At 38.1% G+C, this 22,616-nt stretch overlaps 1 protein-coding gene across 1 annotated transcript in view; it reads right to left on the bottom strand.

Annotated features, from left to right (window-relative positions):
* COL6A6 (collagen type VI alpha 6 chain) overlaps window positions 1-22,616 on the bottom strand; it is a 353,383-nt gene that overhangs the window by 136,219 nt on the left and 194,548 nt on the right. The window contains exons 10-12 of the mRNA XM_082258062.1: window positions 14,153-14,728; window positions 3,568-3,911; window positions 3,404-3,482 (exon numbers count right to left, since the gene is read on the bottom strand). Of these exons, the coding sequence (XP_082114188.1) occupies window positions 3,404-3,482; window positions 3,568-3,911; window positions 14,153-14,728 (999 nt within the window). The remainder of the gene's footprint in view (window positions 1-3,403; window positions 3,483-3,567; window positions 3,912-14,152; window positions 14,729-22,616) is intronic.

Here is a 22,616-nt window from a genome sequence, read left to right as displayed (position 1 = left end):
AGTACCTTTTAGCGCCCATAGTGACCTCAAACTTGCCACAGTTGCCCCCAAGCTCCCATCATGCCCTCCAACCTTCCATAGTGGCCTGCAATGCCCCCCAACCCATTTTCCACAGTTCCCACAGCCCTCTCCAAAACTCTCATCCCCACAGAACCACCCAGTTTGTTACAAAGTCCCCTATCCCCCTCCAGAACCCTAATCCCCCCACAATGACACCCAGCCCCAACCAGACCATTTCAGCCCTATCCAATGTCTTCCAGTCCACCGCAAATCCCTCCAGTCCCAACCTTTAGTGCACTTCAAAGCCCCCTACATTTCCACCCATTGATACCAACGTCAGGGCATTTTTTCTCTCCTACTGACCACTCATGCCAGAGCATTCTTTCTTCTCCTGACCACCAAACACCAGGTCGTTCTCACCCCCACCAACTGCCAACAATGGTGCATTCTTCTTTCTGCTCTCCAACAACACCAAAGCTCCTCCTACTGACCATTATTACCATGGCACTTTTCCCCACTGCTTACTACTGACATCATGGCAATTATTTTTATTGCTGCTGTTTAGCAATACTGGGGCATTTTTTTGTGTAACCACTGCTTCAGTGGTTTCCAAAGTATATTTTTGCTATGTTTGCACTGACCACCAATGAATGGCAAGTGATTGTTTGCACTAGCTACTAATGTATAACATGACTGTAATTCCATTGTCTACAAAAACATAAGAAGGACCTTTCCACTGATCATCGGTGTATAACAGGGGGTATATTTCATTGATAATGTTACTCGATAATGTAAAGAGAGCTGTTGTCAGAAGTGTACAATAGTTGTGATGAGACAGCCGCGATAGCTGCTGAAGGGAGAATTCTGCTCCCCCCTTCCTCCAATAGCAGTGTAATAGGGTGTAAATGAGCAAGGAGAGAGGGTTCCAGCTGAGAACAGACCTCCTTCTGAGTACGGGCACCTACTGGTTCATAGAGATAGACTGCCCTTCTTCCTGTCTACCCTTGTCATGTGAGATATACCATGACAAGAGGAGGGAAGAAGAAAAAGCTGCATTCATATACAGGAGGGCGCTGAGTTAAGGTCAAAATATGAACTGAGCTGAACTAGGTAAGATGTAAAAGTGGAGAGAATATCTGATGAGAAAACTACTGTGTAGAGCAGGGATCCTCAAACTACGGCCCTCCAGCTGTTGCAGAACTACACATCCCATAAGGCATTGTACAACTCTGACATTCACAGATGCGACTAAGCATGATGGGAATTGAAGTTCCTGAACAGCTGGAGGGCCATAGTTTCAAGACCCTTGGTGTAGGGGGTAAAATAGATGTAAAATACACAATTTAATTATTATATGTCTTCAACAAAAAAATCACTGGGAGAAGAAGGATAATAAATGTGAGCCAGTCAGGCCCTACTATATTGCACAATGCTGTAAACACTGGGGGCTTGCAGAAAATAGCAGAAAGTAAGATGATTATCAGTGTGGATGCTCATTTAAAAGCCAATCAAGGGGCTTAAATATATGTTTGCCAGAGTTCAGATTTGGATACAGTGGTGTTTTTTCTCCTTTATAATGTGTTTATTAACCACTTGGCACAGAGTGCACACAAATTTGCGGCCTGTCGGCAGCCAGGAGTTGGTGCTAAGCGGCTGCATATTTGCATGTAATAGCGCCAACAGTGCTTTGCCGAGAGCGCAAGCTTTGCGCACTCCTGGTGGCTTGTGGAAAGTTGTGACTGGGACTTTTCTGATCATGTGACAGCCAATCACAGCAGTCATGTAGCCATGGGCCCCGCCTCCCAGCATAACAAACCCCTTAAAGGGTAGGGGCAGTCGGTGCCAAGGGGTTAATACCAATTGTCTAAATAGCGCAGCACTAATCCTTAGTTTAGTGATAAGCGATTCTATCTTTTTTATCACACTGTGCATCAAAATACAACAATTCTTAAAACATAAAAAACATAAAAACATATTAAGAATTGCTGTATTTTGATGCACAGTGTAATAATAAAAAGATAGAATTATTTATTACTAAACTAAGTATTAGCGCTGCACTATTTAGACAATTGCCTTTTTTTTTTTTAATTCCAGTGACACCTCCAATGAAGGAGCACTTTCTTCCTCCAGTGACATCACCAACAGAGAGGTATTTTTCCTTCAACTGAAATTTTAGTGCAGGGCATTTTTACTTCCAGTAATAACATGGGCACAGGGGCATTTTTTTCCTTCTAGTTACACTACCAATACCCGAGCAATTTTTTTTGCTCGCAAACAATGCAGGGGCATTTGTTCATTCTCCACTGTTCAATATTTTACTGTAGGGCAGTATGTGCAGTGCACTGCTATCAAAATGTTCAGTTTTCTGGTGTGCCGCAACCAATGCAAGTGCTTCGGCACATGTCTCAACTATTACATATTTTAGCCCTGCCCCCTGCTGCATTAAGAGGGGGGGGGGGTATTTGGCATCTTTGCCCTGGGCATTGGACAACTTTGTATAGGCAATGGGTGAGGGGAAATATTTTTCATTAGGGAAAACATTTCTGCTAACAAATGTCTAAAAGGGAAGTCCTCTTCTTTGTAAACTTTTTTTTCTCAATTCCTGTTGTGTTTCTGTGACAAAAAGTGAAAGGAAATCTTTCCAACAGGACACAGACAGCAACATATAAACTGACAGAAGTTGTAACCCTTCCCTATCTCTATCCAAATTTAAAGAGAGATTTTGGCTATACAGTACATACACTTTAGGACTATAAAGCTTCTCTGCTGTGCTATTTACTTTACTTTACATGAAGTAATCAAGAAAACAAGATAGGTAGATTTATACCATATCAATGTCATTTCTCTTTGGTTTGTAAATAAATTAAATCGGCTGTGTGTCATTTATATATTTCTGTCTAAAATCAAATCACATAACTTACTGTTTAATTTTTATGTTTCTCTGATCATGTGCTTTACTGTTCTTGCCATGTGTTGCATTGTGTTATTGATGTGCTATTAACTGACATCGAATGGCCAAGTGTAGCCAAGTGTACAGCAGCTTGTCTGTTTGTTTCATTGGTATATTGCCCTCCGTCCTGTCTAGAGATCATTTGTACAGTCCTTGTTAGACCCTCCTTGTTTCTTTAGATAGATTTAGTTCTTCACCCACACAGGGCTTAGAAAAAAACACTTCAAAATACTGGAAAACTTATTCTGTATTGCACTTATCTGAAATAAAGGTGTGTTGAATTCAGTATACGTGTCTTATTGAAGAGTTCAGCTGCCTGTGGATTTCGCTTTACAGCAAATGGCCATACTTTCTGCACAGACTGGGTCTAATGAGGTATGTCATTGCATATTTGATTGGATGCAGAACACTAATAGTCAAGTATTTCTGTTTTTCTAGTGTGTGGAATTTTACCTTTCTTTTTGAAGGTTTCTACTGTTTCTTCAAGAACTTCCACATTTTCATCTAAGCCATCAGTAAAGACAAGCAACATCTACATGATATAAAGAGAAAACTGAAATATTTAGATTAAGCATCTGGGTATTTCAATTGCGCAATAATAACTGAATCATACATACTTTGGCTTTCCCTGCATCTTTATTTTTAAAAATATTCCACATTGACTCTATAACAGGTGACTTGAGATATGAAGGACCGGTAACATTGATTTTCCTCAAGTTCCGAGCAATATTTGGGCTGTAGATTTGAAAGAGAGGTGAAATGTTTTTTTCTGCATTTGGCACATAAAAAGCTACACTGATTTGAGGCTTTGCACCTTGGCCGCATGTGGCAGCTTTCACATCCATTATGTTTTTAAGGATTTTATTAAGTTGGGCTTCCAAATGACTTTGACCATGGAATAATTTTGCACCATTTTGATAGACTGAAATGTCAAAAGTCACCACAACATCAACTGAACAATCTGTGAAGAAAAGAAAGAAATATTAAAAAGTATTTTAAAATGCTAAGATGTTCTTTTTTTGTATCTTAATCTTTGTTGGTAAGTGTTTTGCTAAAATGCAAGAAACCCAAAGAAGAGAAATGTTTATTTTATCTGCTATTTAAACCTATTGTATGCTCCTTTATTTAATTGCTATGGTCTACAATGACCTTAATAAAATGTAATAATTTACAATAAAATGCTCCAAAGAGAAAGGTGGATTTTAAGAATTACTCCAAATAAGATGTCCTAGGGCACCATCCCAGTAAATGTAGAGTTTCAGAAAAAAGGGACTTTCGGTGTGCCACCCTGGAGATCATATATGGCTTATACACATAAATATATATGGTATGGTCAGGGCCATATTTAACATAGGGCAAAAGGGGCAGCTGCCCTGGGTCCAGAAATTGTTGTGGGGCCCAAAGCAGCTGCCCCTTGAGCCCGCACTGCCTGCAAATAGTTGATAAGTGGATTCGGGAGGGCCCAAGAAAATATTTGCCCAGGGTCCAATCAATATTAAAGACGGCCCGGGGTATGATACTGATTTACATTGTTTGACTTTTAGTTACTCTATTTAAAAATCCCAACAAACAGAGATAAATGAGTTGATTTTTGTTATCCAGAACACACAGTGATTCTAGTTGGTTTGCTTCAAGCTAGGTAACTTACTAGGGAACTGGTAAAGTGTTACAAAGCACAAGAAGCACAGTTTTTTTTTTGCTATAGGCAAATAGATGGTGCACTTTGCAAGTGCAGTTGCACTCTGCAAGAGAATTTACTTCAAAGCTTAGTAAATGAGGTGAAGCTTCTCGTTACAAATAATACCTAGTCACATGTAAGGAAAATTAAAAAAGAAAAGGATTCTTGCTTGCACATGATTGGATGGTGGAAGTCAGCAGAGCTTCCCCTCATTTACTAAGCTCTAAAGCAAATTCTCTTGTAGAGTTCAACTTTATTTGCAAAGTGCACAGTCTATTTGCCTTTAGTAAACTAGCCAACCTGGATCCACAAACAGGAAGTTGATAAGAGTTATGGAGGAGCTCAGCTGTGAGGAAAGATTAGAGGAATGGAATTTATTCTCTCTTTAGAAGAGGAGATTAAGGGGGGGGGGGGAATATGATCAACATGTATAAATACATAAGGGGTCCATATAGTGAACTTTGTGTTGAGTTATTCAATTTAAGGTCAACACAGAGGACAAGGGGGCACTCTTTATGTCTAGAGAAAAGCAGATTTCGTCTCCAAATACGCAAAGGTTTCTTCACCGTAAAAGCTGTGAAAATATGGAATAGACTCCCTCCAGGGGTGGTTCTGGCCAGCTCACTAGATTGCTTTAAAAAAGGCCTGGATTCTTTCCTAGGTGTACATAATATAAATGGGTACTAATATTTATAGGTAAAATTGATCCAAGCAATATCCGATTGGATCCCCCTCTCGGGGGATCAGGAAGGAATTATTTTTCCCCTGCTGTAGCAAATTGGATCATGCTTTGCTGGGGTTTTTTTTTGCCTTCCTCTGGATAAACTGCGGGTATAGGATTGTGTGTATGGGATTGTATGGTTGGGTTTTATTTACTGTTTTTTGTTTTTTATTGGTTGAGCCAGATGGACTTGTGTCTTCTTTCAACCTGACTAACTATGTAACTATGTAACTATAAAGTGTGGTCTCCCCAGCCCCTGAATAACCTCCAGTCACCTTTCAGCATCTAATAGGAGTCTTACTTTTAAAACTAGGTAGGAATACAATAAATATATGTTTATCGAACATCATATTGAAATGAAAACAACAGAAAAACTATCTATATTTAGATCTAATTCAAGGTTGTCTCCCCAAAGCCTATTTATAGCTATAGACATGTCAACAGTGATAATGCATTCCTACAAATGTATTTATCAAGCATTATATTTGCAGGTAGTATAAAATGTACAATACTAGATGCCAAAGTATCAGTATTCATCAATGAAGCAATTGTTACGATCATAGCGCTTGAGCAATATGCAGTTACAGTTGAGTAATAAGTGAAGACAATCAATCCACAGAGTACAATCAACCCTGTACTAAGATATTTTAAATTAGTGCATGTAAAAGTATGATGATGCAAAAATGCAGGCCGAGCTGAGAAGTAAAGGTATGGGACCTCTACAATTTAGCATTGTCTGTATTTTTTTACTTGCATCATTGTGCTTTATAAGCTTTGGTCTAATATGCTTCAGTATAGGATGTGTTATGCTCTATAACATTCTGTATTCTTTAATTTTAACTGCTTGTTGATCAAGCTATATGATTGTAACAATTAGTCAATTTATGTATAGTGATTCTGTGGCATCATGTATCGTAATATTGCCATTTATATGATTATAGGGGAAAAATCCTGCAATGTGATAGGAGTACCTGAAGTGGTACACTTTCTGACTTGGTGCAATGCTAATAAAGAAGCACACTAGGTCCGTATTAGGCACCACCCTAGAAATTTAAGCTTTCTGCTGTGAATGTTTCTGTGTTAGGGTTTTTCTGACATTAAATTATCAATAATATGATTTCTTAACCACTTTCATACCGGGCGATTTCTGGCACTCTGCTCCTACATGTAAAAATCATAATTTTTTTGCTAGAAAATTACTCAGAACAACCAAACATTATATATATATATATATATATATATATATATATATATATATATATATATATATATTTTGTTAGCAGAGACCCTAGGGAACAAAATGGCGGTCATTGCAACTTTTTATGTCACACGGTATTTGCGCAGAAATTTTTCAAAAGGCGTTTTTTGGGGAAAAAAAATATTTTATGAATTAAAAAAAAACACAAAAGTTAGCCAAATTTTTTTGTATAATGTAAAAGATTATGTTACGCCGAGTAAATAGATACCTAACATGTCATGCTTTAAATTTGCGCACACTCGTAGAATGAAGCCAAACTTCGGTACTTAAAAATCTCTATAGCCGACGCTTTAAACATTTTTACAGGTTACCAGTTTAGAGTTACAGTGGAGGTCTTGGGCTAAAATTGTTTCTCTTGTGCTAACGTTCGCAGTGATACCTCACATGTATGGATTGAATACCGTTTACATATGTGGCCGCGACAAAAACATTCGTTCGCTTCTGCGTGCGAGCATGCGGGGATGGGGGCACTTTACATTTTTATTTTTATTGTTTATTTTTTTATTTTATTTTTTTTATACTTTCCTTTCATTTTTTTTTTATCACTTTTATTCCTATTACAAGTAATGTAAACATCCCTTGTAATAGGAATAGTGAATGACAGGTCCTCTTTATGGGGAGATCTGGGGTCAATAAGACCTCAGATATCTCCTACAGGCTAGAAAGCCTGAAATAAAAAAATAAAAAAAGCGATCTCAGCTATTCAGCCGAGATCAGTGCAGTATTGAAAACTGCCAGGCCGGGGCGTGACATCATCACGTTGCGCCCGGGCCTCTGAGAGTCATAGGGACTGCCGTAGACCATCTGGTTCTCGTAGTCTCTATAGCGTACTTCCGCCGGCAGCCCGTTCCTTCTCTGGCTCGCTGATCGCACGGGCGAGCCGGTAGAAGCACAGGAGGGATGTCCCCTCCCGCCGCCTGTAAGAATGATCAAGCTGCTGAACAGCCACTATGATTGTTATTATGGTGAAGGGAATCACCGGCTGAAAAAAATGATATCTGAATGATGCCTGCAGCTCCAGGCATCATTCAGATATCCCCACTTAAAGCCCAGGATGTCATATGACGTCCAGCAGTACGAAAGTGGTTAATAAAAAAAATACCCGAGCTTCAGATAAACCCAATACCACAAGGGTCATATGAACATTTACTTATCTCAGGACTGGAAACATGGGAGTTTGTTGTTGTGTACAGCTAAATGAAACCCACAAACACTCAAAGCTGAGAAACAATGATGGATTTTGCTATTTAAATAGTCAACAGCTAGTTTTTATGACTCACTATTTACGCAGCTGGTGGGGGGGGGTTGATAAAGTCACCTGACATGACACAACGCGTAGGGGCCCCCCTGACCAGAAGTGATATGTGACATTGTCTCATGCTGAGTATACCAATGTTTTTATGCACTGTTTCTATTTACTGAATGTAAGAGTCTTTTTAATGGAATAAAGTATTGTCATTTACAATTTCACACTTTAGGAGGCACTTTATGCTTTATCCCAACATGTTGCTGGATGGATTTATTGGCGTCTTAAAAGGACTAGTACCATATCCCCCTGCATATCAATCTGCATGAAGTGGAGATTTTTGGAGTGTCCTGAATGTCCAGCAAGCTTAACCAAAAGGCTTGTATGCGTTACAAATATTTTGAGAGTTTTGAGAGCATGGAGTGTTTGCACAGAGATGGAAGTGCACTGCATTGATTAACTATGAACGCAAGGACTTTTTCTATCTAGAAAAAGGTGGCTGGTATATATATCATGCTTGAAGAGTTGAAAAGTACTTCCTATACCTGTATGAACTCACTGAATTCACTACTGTTTGTGCATACTCATATTGGGTTATTCATATGTGGAGTTTATATGTATACAATGTATGCAATAAAACCTTAGGTTGAGAGCAACTTGGTCTAAAAGCGTTTTGCAAGATAAGCAAGGTTTTTTTTTTTTTATAAATTTTGACTTGATAAACAAGAAATGTCTTGATATACAAGTAGCGTCATGTCACAACTGAGTTTAAAAGAGAAGAGAGGCGCCTCTAAGTGTAGCAATATGGTTACATTTAATGAAGGTACAACATTTAGCAACCCACATGATTGATAATTAAAACAGGCACATCTAAGAATACAGGCATCAAGTTTGAGTAAGCGCTGACTTTAACTTGAAACGCTTTTCTGAATTTATCTAATCTAGTCTATTCATTTTTATTCTATTCGAAATTTGAATTTCAGGAGGCGATTATATTCTTTCTATTTTATTCTATTCTATATTTTTTTCTGTTCAATTCTTTTCTATTCTAATTTTTTCCATTCTATTCAAATTTGTTCTATTGTTCTCTATTGTATTTAAATTCAAATTTATTATTTTCGAAATTCAAATTTAAGAAGGTTATATTCTTTCTATTTTATTCCATTCTTTTAAATTTTTTTTCTATTCTACTAAAAATTTTAATTTCAGAAGATGTTTATATTCTATTTTACTTGATTCTTTTCTTTTGGATTCTGTTATTTTATTTTCTATTCTGATCTTTTCTATTCTATTCAAATTAGGATTTATTCTATTCAAAATTCAAATTTTGGAAGACTGTTATATTCTCTCTATTTCACTTTACTATTTACTTTACTTTATTCTTTACTCTAATATATTGTTTTTTCTATTCTATTCTATTTTATTCTATTCTGTTCTATTCTTTTATTTGCTATTTTATTTTTTCTATTCTATTCAAAACATTCTACTCAAAATCAAATTTATTCTATTTGAAATTTGAATTTCAGAAGACGGTTATAGTCCTTGTTTTTTACTCTATTCCATTATATTGTCTTTTCTATACTTTTCTATTCTATTGTTTTATTTTCTGTTCCATTCTATTCAAATTCGAATTTATTCTATTCAAAGTTCGAATTTCAGAAGACAGTTATAATATTCTTTCTATTTTATTTTGATGCTATTCTATTCTAAACACTTTTTTTCTATTCTATTCTAATCTCTTATTTTCTATTCTTTTCTATTTTAAATGATTCTGTTCTAAATTATTATATTTAAATTCAAATAAATTTTATTCAAAATGTGAATTTTGGAAGACAGTTATATTCTTTTTATTTTATTCTATTGTTTTTTTCTAATCTAATCTATTCTATTCCATTATTTTATTTTCTATTCTATTCTAAAATATTTTATTCTTTGCTATTCTATTCTTTTATTCTATTTTTTTGTTCTGTTTTACTCTATTTTTTCAATTATATTCTTTCCTATTCTTTTCTTTTCTATACTATTGTTTATAGTTTTTTTCTTTTCTATTCAGTTTTAATTATATTCTGCGCTGTTGTACTCAGTTCTTTTCTATTCTATTCTATTCTATTCTATTCTTTTCTTTTATTCTCTAATCTATTTTATTTTATTTTCTATTCTATCATATTATTTTCTATTATTTTCTATTTTTTATTATATTCTTTTATATTCTGTTTCTTTATATTCTATTTTATTTGGTTCTATTCTTTTATTTTCTATTCTAGTCTGTTTTGCTCTATTCTATTTTTTTTATTCCATTCCTTTAATATCTATTCTGTTTTATTCTATTCTTGTTTTTAAATTCATCTTTGAATTCAAATCAAATTAGAATTTTGGCCACATTTTTGTTTCGTTATTTCGGATTCATTTAAATTTGTTACTATTGTAATTTGGAAATTTCAGATACATTTACAAATGTATAATACACATTTCCAAATAATGAAACATTTCAAAAAAAGGAACCATACATGTCTAACATAATACATTTGCATTCTCTTTGTCCCCAATCACCCACTCTAGAATAATTTTAAAGGGCCTACATGCTCAGATCTGATCTTTCTACTTTTAATATATTTAAATAATTTATTTGGGTTTGTCTTACTCTCGTTTGCAATCTGTCAGTTGTTTTGAATTTTTGTGGCCTTGATTTTCCTTTGATATATTCTGTTATATTCCTTGTAACATTTAAATTATAATAGTGTTACTTCATTTTTATATTTTTTAAAAGCTCATTTCTTATTATTTATAGATTTTTTAACTTTGGCCATGAAACACATTTTATTTTTAGCCATTTTTAGCCTTTTAAATCTTGGTGCCTATGGGAATATATTTTGCAGTGAGTTTGCATACAGTAGTTTTGAAGAATTCCCTTTTCTGTATTGTGTTCATCGATGCCAATTTTTCCCCCCAGTCTAAGTCTTGAAGAGCAGTCCTCATCCTTGGAAAACTTGCTCTCTTAAAGTTAAGTGTTTTTATATTTCCAGTATGCGCTAGCTGTTTACAGTTAACATGTTATGGTCACTGCTACCCAGATGTTCTTTTATATGAACATTAGTAATAAGCTCTGCATAGTTTAAGATTACCAGGTCCAGCAGAGCATCATTCCTAGTCAGGCCTCTATGAACTGTACCATAAAATTGTCTTGATATAGGTCTATACATTTTTTCCCTTTAAATGTTTCTGCAGTGCCATTACTCCAGTCAATCTCCGGGTAGTTAAAATCCCCCATTATTTTCACTGTCCCAGCCCTTTCTATCCGTGCAAGGAGTCAAGTCCCCACCTCCTCATTAACATTTGGTGGCCTGTGACAAACTCCAATGATTAACTTTGTAGTACACACACCCATATGCAGTTCCAATTTTGCAAATAAATAAACTTTCTTCATAAATTTAGGCAAAATGTAATTTGCTACATTTCTTTGGGGAAAATAACCATGTCTCTTTCTTAGTAAAAACTTCCATCCCACTTTCTTCATGCACCACATTTTTCTTAAACATTTAGTAGGGTCACTTTTAAGTTTAGAGTAATTTTGTGTATCAGATAATGCTCTATACATCTCTGTCAAATACTTCTACCAATCCAACAAGACCACACCAACCACCCTTGTCAGATCAGAATTCTATAACATTATTCCTCCTCTACGATTCTCTATGCCATCGCTAATATACCTAGGGTTTACATTAAGTTTTGTATTTGGTCCAAATCTTTGAGAATCTAATTCTTAAACACCTCATCATAGTGGATATTACCCAAATGGGGGGGGGGGGTAAACAATGACCTGTTTTTCAAACCATTGTTCTGAGCATATTCAGAGCATTTTTGGTTATGAGTATTATAGTGTTTTGGCATATTTCTGACAGTATCATAACAGAGACCCCTCTAGGCTTTCATTTTGGGGCATTGATAGTGTGCATCCCTCCTGGAGCTGATCCAATATGGTCAGGGACTTCTCCAGGAGGAAAACCAAATGGATATAATAAGCTTGGTACCCTGCATCCAGGAGGGTTCAATATTGAGCTAGATATTAATTGTTTCATCAGAGATTATTGAGTATGAATAACTAACTCTCTCTGTCTTTTTAATGTATAATTGGATGAAAAATGTGTATTTGTTTTTAATGTTGTTTTTATTTTTGAACTATTTTTAGTATATGGACTAAGCTATCAAGTGTATACTTATTTAAAAACAATAGCTGGGGGATTATGGTGGGTAGAACAGTGGCTTAGTGGTTAGCATTTCTGCTTTGAAGCTCTTGGGTCATAGGTTTGGATCCTAACCAGGACCCTACCTGCAAGGTGTTTGCATGTGTGCAGTGTTAGTTTATTTATATTTTCTAATTGGGAATATTTTTATTTTATTTGTGGCTTTGAATATTTGATCCCTGAGTCTATATAGAAATGATCTGGTACTCATGGGTTATTCTGCATAATGTCTATTATTTTTATTGTTATTATTATCATCTGGCATATGTGGGGTTAATTGGCAGTGTTTGTCTCTTGATTTGCTAAGCTACTGCAAATGTGGAGTTTATCTTCCATGTTAATAATATTATTTTAAATCTGGTAATTCCTGGGTTAATCGGCCATGTTTGCTATAATATTATTTGGCATTTGTGGGGTTATTCCCCCATGTTAGTTATATTTAAATATGACCAGTGCTGGATCATGTTTGCTCTAATATTATTCGGCACACGTGGGGTTAATTCACCATGTTGGTTAGGTTTAAATTTGGCCATTTTGTGGTTAATCTGCCATGGTTTCCATTATTGCCACCCAAACCATTTCTTGGAAGAAGTCAGGAAAGACGAAACATGTTGGGATGTGGATGAGCGTAAACAGGGAATGAGTTTACTGATTCATTGCACATACAGCGGTCATGTGAATTATGTCATATGTGATATGACCTAACTTCTCTGGTGAACTTAATTTTATATGGAATAAAATATAGAGTTTGGTATTTTATAACATTAATGGAAGCTTTTTCTTTTTTTTCCATTACATGTCATGAGTCTATAATCACTGAAAACGGAGTTCAGAAGGAGAGTTTTTTGTTGAGGAGTGGCAAAACTGGTCTGGATGCTGTTCTAAAGCGCTTTTGCCTATCTGAAATGTGAGAGACAATATGATATGGTGAGTTACACTGGATTAGGGTGATTAGTGGTAGTCACTGAAGACACCATTGGTGATATACAGTAGGTTTAAAGTGGAAAGAAGACACAGGAGTTGACCTTGTGTTTATAAAATTACTTCAAAGTTTCTTGGGACTGAATGCACTGGACTCTTATGCTTTGTTAAAAAACATTTTTTATTTCACTTTGAGTACAGTGGACATTATTTTATATGTATTTCTTCACATACTGTTCTATTTGTTTATACGTTTTTCACAGCTCTACTAGTGATCCGAGCACCATATTGTTCTATTATTTTATATTTGATCGGTTGATAGGTTAACTACCCAATACTTTTCCTACTGTTGACCTACAGGAGCACCTATTTTTCCATACCTGGAAACACGGCATATGTCCTAGGACTCCACTGGATGAACAGATATGTGTGGGAGTTTGTCAAAGGTTAAGAATCAGTGTTTGAGGGTGGAGAGGTGTCCTAACAACAGAATCAGTAATTTCGCACTTAATGGCAGACTTCGCACTAAAAGACGTCTGCACTTATCTTAACATCCCGTGTTATTAAAATAGGTCAATTTGACTACTTGTTTGTTGCAATAGAGACACAACATGACTAGGTTAAACTCTAAGGGCCCTTTCACACGGGCGCTCCGTATGTCCGCAAATCATCCTATTTTTTTGCGGATGATTTGCGGACATAATGTAAGTCAATGGCATTGCGGATGTCAGCGGAATACCATCCGCTGACATCCGATTTTCTTCCTGTCAGTTCTGTTCCGTTTTTTTGAACTGAACAAAACCCTATTTTTGTTCTGTTCAAAAAACGGAAAGGAAGGAAAATCGGATGTCAGCGGTGTCATCCGCTGACATCTGCAAACCCCCATAGACTTACATTATGTCCGCATATCATCCGCAAACGGATGGGATGATATGCGGGCATACGGAGCGGATGACACAGCGGAGCTCTCACACGGAGCGGCCGTGTGAAAGAGCCCTAAAACAAACCAAGCTCCTGTGGACAATTTTAGAACAGTAGCGTCAAAGGAATATTACTTGTTTTCTTAAATAACATTTTAGGAACAGAAAATTGGGCTTAAATAAACTTATAAACTTACATGAAAAAAAGTATACTTACTGCTAGTTAATGGTGGTTTGCAGGTATCTTTAACAATTCTCTGTTTGATTTGTTGCAGGCCATCAAAATTGGCAACGGAGAACGTTTTCTCTGATGAGCCAGCAATCTGAATAAGCTGAGACGTATCCACTTCTCCCACTCCTATAGCATATATATCAACACCTTTTCCTCTCAGGGTTTTCGCTGGAATTGCTACCTCATCCTGTGAAACTCCATCAGTTATCACCAGAAGAATCTGACGGATGCCCTGCTTTATACGACTTTTAGTGGCAGATGGACTTAAAAGTGTTTCACCTGTCTGATTGAGGGCATTTCCAATAAGAGTATTGCCATTTATTTGAGAGATGCTTCCAATATTATCTATTAAAGACCTTTTAACTCTATAAGTCTGAAGCTCAAACTCCACTCTGAACGAATGACTGTACTGTGCAACTCCCACGTGAACTTTGCCAGGGCCAATGTCAAAATCCTCAACAATGGAGATCATGAAATTTTTCATTATTTTGAAATTTTCTTCCCCAATGCTCCAAGATCCATCAATCAAGAATATTAAATCCGCCTCTTCTACTTCACATACTAAAAGAGGAAATAATAGATTAAAAAATATACACAATTAAAATTATGGGCAATTCCTTATATCGTTTATCTCTAATAACCACAACTAAGAAAAAAATAAAATAATAAAAACTTTTTTGGGGTGGATGGCTCATTTTGCTGAAATGCGAAACACTTTACATACTGTATGTGCATTTAACATATTTTATGCATGTTAATTACCTGTTAATGCCCCTCTTGTGTTGACATCCAAAAGTCCTGAGACTGCTGCTACAGGTGCCACACCTTGGATGTGATAATCAGCAGACTCGAAGCTGTCACTTAAGGGAAACTCTGTAGCGTTCCTCCCGCGGCTACTACATAAAAGTTTATCGAGGTGCGGAGAGAAGGGAAGGAGTGGAGCCAGCACAGATAGTAATTAGTCACTACCAAAAGATGAGAGGTCTATGATGTGCAAGGAGAGAAAGGCTATGCTAGGATATTGATTCCGAAATTGTTAAAATTACTGTAAACCTTCACCTTGGAAAACAACCCATTCAGTTTAACCACTTCCATACTGGGCGATTTCTGGCACTCCGCTCCTACATGTAAAAATCATAATTTTTTTGCTAGAAAATTACTTGGAACCCCCAAACATTATATATATATATATATATATTTTTTTTAGCAAAGACCCTAGGGAATAAAATGGCAGTAATTGCAACTTTTTATGTCACACGGTATTTGTGCAGAAATTTTTCAAACGCGTTTTAGAAAAAGTTAGCCCATTGTTTTTTGTATAATGTGAAAGATGATGTTACGCTGAGTAAATAGATACCTAACAAGTTGCGCTTTAAAATTGCGCACACTCATGGAATGACGACGCCAAACTTCGGTACCTAAAAATCTCTATAGGCGACACTTTTTACAGGTTACCAGTTTAGAGTTACAGTGGAGGTCTTGGGCTACAATTGTTGCTCTCGCTCTAATGTTCGCGGCAATACCTCACATGCATTAATTGAATGCCGTTTACATATGTGGCCGCGACAAATGCATGCGTTGGCTTCAGCGTGCAAGCACGCGAGGATGAGGGCACTTTCAATTTTTTTATTATTGTTTATTTTTTATTTTTCACTTTCCCTTTAATTTTTTTTTTTGATCACTTTTATTCCTATTACAAGGAATGTAAACATCCCTTGTAATAGTAATAGTGAATGACAAGACCTCAGAAGACCTCCTGCAAGACCTCATTAAGACCTCAGATCTCTCCTACAGGCTAGAAAGCCTGAAATAAAAAATAAAAAAAATGATCTCGGCTATTCCACCGAGATCAGTGCAGTATTGAAAACTGCCAGGCTGGGCATGATGTCATCACGTTGCGCCCGGGCCTAAAAGAGTCATAGAGACTGCCGAGGACCATCTGGTCCTCGCAGTCTCTATGGTGTACTTCCGCCGGCGGCCGATTTCTTCTCCAGCTCGCTGATCGCACAGGCAAGCCGGTAGAAGTACCGCAGGGTGGCGGAAGGTGGGAATCTCCCCTCCCGCCACCTGTAAGAACGATCAAGCGGCTGAGCAGCCGCTATGATTGTTTTTACGGTGAAGGGAATCACCGGCTGAAAAAAATTATATCTGAATGATGCCTGCAGCTCCAGGCATCATTCAGATATCCCCACTTAAAGCCCAGGATGTCATTTGACGTCAAGCAGTAAGGAAGTGATTAAAATAGAAATGAAAGGCAAAACTTTTTTGTATAGCTATACAAAAACATTATAAATACCTGTTTTCCCCTTTTTATAAGTTATCACATATACTTTTTTCTCAGCTGCATAAGAGCTGAGGGGAGGAGAAACAGCATAACACTGATCTTCTGAGTAAATGGCTGTGAGGGGAGGACAGGTCTGATTATTGGAGGATAGCAGGCTGAGTTCCCAGCATAGCTAGAGAACTGACCATGATGTGTTCTCCTTCTTAGTGTGGTCAATTTTTAATTACTGGCAGGAACATCAGGGATTTCACACAAAGGAAGAAATACAAAGAGAACAGGATACTTTTTTAACCACTTTAACACCATGCACTTTCACCCTCTTCCTGCCCAGGCCAATTTTCAGCTTTCAGTGCTGTGAATGACAATTGCATGGCCATGCAACATTGTACCCAAATTACATTTTTATCATTTTTTTTGGGACAGATAGAGCTTTCTTTTGGTGGTATTTAATCATCACTGGGTTTTTTATTTTTTGCTAAGCAAATGAAAAAAAACTTTGAAAACAAAAGTTTTTCTTAGTTTCTGTTATACATTTTGGAAATAAGTAATTTTTCTCCTTCACTGATGTGTGCTGATGAGGCTGCACTGATGGGCACTGATAGGCTGCACTGATGGGCACTGATTAAGCTGAACTGATGGGCACTGATTAGGTTGCACTGATGGACACTGATTAGGCTGCACTGATGGGCACTGATGAGGCGGCACTGATGGGCACTGATAGGCATTTATGAGGCAGCACGGATGGCACTGATAAGCTGCACTGACACACAATGATAAGGCGGCATTGATGGGCACTGTTAGACTGCACTGGTATGCTACACTGATGGGCACTGATATGCTGCACTGACGGGCACTGATGTGCTGCACTGATGGGCACTGATAGGTTGCACTGATGGACATTGAAATGTTACACTGATGGACACTGATATGCTGCACTGATTGGGCGGAACTGATAATCAGGGCACTGATGATCAATGCCCTGATTATCAGTGTAAATAACCCTTGTAACAGGAAAGCCGGTTATTGGGTTTCCTTTCCTCAAACAGCGCTGAGGAAAGGAAATGCCGATAACCAGCATTTGTTTACATGACTGGACACAGCCGATCACATGGTAAAGAGCCTACGTCATAGGCTCTTTACACTGATCAATGATGCACTATGTCCCAGGGACACAGCTCACCGCCGATCGCCGCTCTGCAAGTGGCTCATTCTACAGGAAGTCACATGACGTCCAGTCAGAGCGGTAAAGCCACCGCCCGGCTGCCTTTCTGCTATAGGCTGGACGGAAAGGTGGTAATATAAGTACATGGTATAGCAGGCACATATCAGGAATATGAAATGTTGAGTTCTTTAAATTTGCTTTATATTTGATAGCTAGTTCAGAGACACATTGCAAGTCAAAAAAATGATTATGAAAAGGTAAATTCTGCAAGTAAGCATTTAAAGTACTGCATTTTGTCGGTGCTTTTATCTGCAATTTTTTAGGTTGGTGCCAGGGTCTCTTAAGACCTCTTTACGACTGCCCACTGCAGATGTACTGTGGCAGGCAGCTGCTCCCAGGCGAATTGCCATACAAGTACATCGCTTGGTCTCAGGAGGCTAGGGCGCTCCCGCCCCCGCTCGTCAGCGGGGAAGCCAATGCAGCGGGCAGGCGGCTCCGATTTCCCCGCTGAGAGAGAAGGACGGTAAACACAGCTGACTGTTCTTCTCCCTGGAATGATAATAGAGCCCATGTGATCCTTCTATATAGGATCACAGGTCACTATGGTCATTTCAGAAGCCACACACCCCCACAGTTAGAATCACTCCCCTAGGCTCACATTTAACCCCTTGATCACCCGTAATGTTAACCCCTTCCCTGCCAATGTCATTATTACAGTAACAATGCATATTTTTAGCACTGATTACTGTAGTAATGTCACTGGTCCCCCCAAAAGTGTCAAAATGTGAGTCAGGGGTCAAAACTGTACACCCCAATGTCGCAGTCCCACAAAAAATCGCAGACTGCTGCCATTACTAGAAAAAAAAAAACAATAAAAATGACATAAATCTTTCCCGTAGTTAGTAAACGTGAAAACTTTTGCGCAAACCAATCAAAATACGCTTATTGCTAATTTTTTTACCAAAAATATGTAGCAGAAAACAAATTGGTCTGAAATGTTAAAAAATTTTGATTTTAAATTTCTTTTTTGAGAATCTCATATAGCAGAATGTGAAAAATATTTTTTTTTTCAAAATTGTCGCTATTTTTTTGTTTATAGCGCAAAAAATAAAAATTGCACAGGTGATCAAATACCACCAAAAGAAAGCTCTGTTTGTGGGGAAAAAAGGACATAAATTTTATTTGGGTACAGCGTCGCACGGCCGCTCAATTGTCCATTAAAGTAACGCAGTGCTGAATCGCAAAATAGGGCCTGGTCAGGAAGGGGGCAAATTCTTCCATTCTTAAAGTGGTTAAATGTATTTTGTAACTCATGCGTCTTGTTTTTCAAATTGAACAAATAGAGATAGTAATTGGACATATGTCACTATACTGTTAACATTGTTTGGCTGTTTGTTGGTGCTGTAAAAAGATTTGGGAATTGTATAGATGTTTTTTATTTATGAATATTGTGTTTTGTTCTTGAATGCATTGCTACCTTTTTGGTGCGGATCCAGTACGAATTAAGCCATACAGAATCCAGTGCGATTCCTGTACAAATGATATGCGATGTGGTATACAGAATCAGTGTGAACTCAGCCTTAAACGAAAACGCAACAGGGTTGTGTTTGACCTGCATCTCCCAGTGATTCTTGATAGGACTTTAGGGACATAAAGCATATGAAATGGGGCCTAACTGGTCATCTATGCTACAGAATTAAAGCAAATGAAAACCAGTAGACTTGTGATTAAACGCTCTTCACATGAGTCAGATGTATAAAAACAAAGCCTATACAAAAGCACACAATCCATCAGGGTTTTGTCTTAACACACATGTTTATTGCCTATTCAGGCTATGGGGTTGATTTGCTAAAGGAAAAAAAGCTGGTCACTTTGCAACTGAATTTTCCCCCAGCTTAGTGAATATGGCAAAAATTTATTTTGAAAAAAAAAAAAAAAACACCCAATCACGCAAGGGAAATAAAAAACAGGGGGCTCCATTCACAAACGCAGATCACATGCAATGTTTAGGTGTTTTCCCAAATATCGCATGCAATCCTGAAAATGTAAATTCACTATTTCTTTATGCGGCATTTGCTGCATAAAGCAAAGATGCTCGATAAATACTGCATTTAACAGGAGTTAATATCAATTCACAAAAGGAAATAAATAAATAAATGCACGCGGTAAATAGGTAGTGGTCGCGGCATACGATAGTTAAGAATTTCGACAGCAGCTGGCATCTTTAACACCCAGTAAACAACATGGTTGTCAAGGAGTGGGCAACCGTCGTGTCCTTAACAACTGGTGAGTCATCAGCCATCAGCACAGTTCCCTTCTAACAGCTGAATGTAAAGAAAAGAATTGCCAGCATTGAAAAAATAAGAAAAAAACTGGTGTGGGGTCCCCTACAAAATCTATACCAGACCCTTATCCGAGCATGCAGCGCAGCAGGTCAGGAAAGTGGGGGGGATGAGAGACTGGCCCACCTGAATCATATCATGCCACATGCCTTTACATGGGGGGTGCTTTGAGGTGGGGGGGGGGGGCTCTGCCCCCCAAAGCACCTTTTCCCCATGTTAATGGGGACAAGGGCCTCTTCCCCACAATCCTGGATCCTGGCTGATGTTAGTAGAGGTCTGCAGTAGTGATCGACCGATATCATTTTTTCATTGCCGATACCGATTTTTTGGTCACCACGTCAATTTCGCAAAACTGCGCTCGCTGCTAGAAATTATCAATTGGGATAGAACCCTGGGAACAAAGAACACGGAGGAAAAATGGGAGTGCTTCAAGAGCATACTTAACAAGGGGATTGGCCAGTGCATTCCAAAGGGAAATAAATTTAAAAGAGCAAAGCTAAACCCTGGGTGGCTAAACTCCAACATAAAAATGCATATTAGTGCTAAACAAAAGGCCTTCAAAAAATACAAGACTGAGGGGTCTTTGGCAGTATTTAAGCATTACAAAGAGTGTAATAAGAAATGTAAAGATGAAATCAGGGCGGCTAAAATAGAACACGAGAGACTTATAGCGGAGGAGAGTAAAAAGAACCCCAAGAAGTTCTTTAAGTATATAAACAGTAAGAAAGCGAGGCCAGAACACATTGGCCCCATAAAAGATGACAAAGGAAATTTGGCCACTGAGGACAGAGAAAAGGCGGAAGTGTTAAATAATTTCTTCTCTTCAGTCTTCATAAAAGAATCGGGGGGCTACACGAACCTAGCTTGTAAGGCCGAACTAAACAACACAACTCAGGAAATACCGCCATGGCTAACAGAAGATAGACTTAAAACTAAACTAGAGAAACTTTACATAAATAAATCACCAGGACCGGATGGCTTGCACCCGAGGGTTCTGAAAGAGCTCAGCCAGGTGATTGCCAGACCATTATACTTGATCTTTAAGGATAGTTTACAGACGGGTATGGTGCCAGCTGATTGGAAAAAAGCCAACGTGGTACCAATATTTAAAAAGGGGGCGAGATAACTATAGGCCGGTCAGCCTAACATCTGTAGTCTGCAAGATTTTGGAGGGGATGTTAAGGGACCACATACAAGACTTTAGTAATGAAAACTGTATTATTAGTAGTAATCAGCATGGATTCATGAAAAATCGTTCTTGCCAAACCAATCTATTAACCTTCTACGATGAAGGGAGCTGCCACCTAGATAAAGGGAAGCCTGTGGATGTGGTGTATCTGGACTTTGCAAAGGCCTTTGACACCGTTCCCCACAAACGCTTACTGTACAAACTAAGGAAGGTAGGTATGGACCATAAGGTGAGTACCTGGATAGAGAACTGGCTCCAGGGGAGAGTTCAGAGGGTGGTGATTAATGGGGAGTACTCGGATTGGGCGGGTGTGGAAAGTGGGGTCCCCCAGGGTTCTGTCCTGGGACCAATCCTGTTTAATTTATTCATAAATGATCTAGAGGAGGGGATATCGAGTACAATCTCAGTATTTGCGGATGATACTAAACTAAGCATGCCAATATCTTCTATGCAGGATGTGGAAACCTTACAAGCGGACCTGAACAAAATAACGGGGTGGGCAACTACATGGCAGATGAGGTTTAATGTTGAAAAATGTAAAGTAATGCACTTGGGTGCCAGAAACCAGAAGCAAAGCAAAGCCAACAGAATACTGGGATGTATAAAAAAGGGGATTCCCTCCAGAAATAAAGAGATTATTCTCCCGCTCTACAAGACTCTGGTCCGGCCACATTTGGAGTATGCTGTCCAGTTCTGGGCACCGGTCCTCAGGAAGGATGTGCTGGAATTGGAAAGAGTCCAGAGAAGGGCAACAAAAATAATTAGGGGAATGGAGGACATCAGCTATGAGGAAAGACTACAAGCACTGAACTTATTCTCTCTGGAGAAGAGACGATTGAGGGGGGATATGATATCAATGTACAAATACTGTACTGGTGACCCGAGCATAAGGAACAAACTATTCAGAGAGAGGAGATACAATAAGACACTAAAACTAGAGGAAAGGCGGTTTAACCTTAAAATGCGTAAGGGGTTCTTCACTGTAAGAGCGGTAAGGATGTGGAATTCTCTTCCACAAGCAGTCGTATCAGCTGGGAGCCTTGATAGTTTCAAAAAACTATTAGATGGGCACCTTGGAAACCACAACATACAGGGGTACACAATGTACGGTTAAAAGCAAACACACACACATCATAGGTTGAACTGGATGGACTGATGTCTTTTTTCAACTTCACTAACTATGTAACTATGTAACGTATAAATATCGGCCGATATGGGCCAATATTTTCGTACATTTAAAAAAAAATGTTTTTTACATTTTTTTTTACTTGACAGGTTCTCTTGTGGAGGGATCTGGGGGTCTAAAAGACCCCAAACCCCTCCTATGCACATAAAAGCATTCAAAACGCCAAGTTTGGCTGTTTTGAATGCTGTCATTTTTTTGGATCTGGCCCCAGTACCCGGAAGTGATGTCATGAAATCACTTCCGGGTTTTTGCATAGAGACCCAATCAGAGCCGAATGCGGCTTTGA

Source organism: Pelophylax lessonae, assembly GCF_965119305.1.
Source record: "Pelophylax lessonae genome assembly, chromosome: 5".
In the NCBI taxonomy this organism is placed as follows: Eukaryota; Metazoa; Chordata; class Amphibia; order Anura; family Ranidae; genus Pelophylax; species Pelophylax lessonae.
The sequence above is the reverse complement of the archived record's forward strand: the minus strand, read 5'-3'. Positions and strand labels throughout refer to the sequence as shown.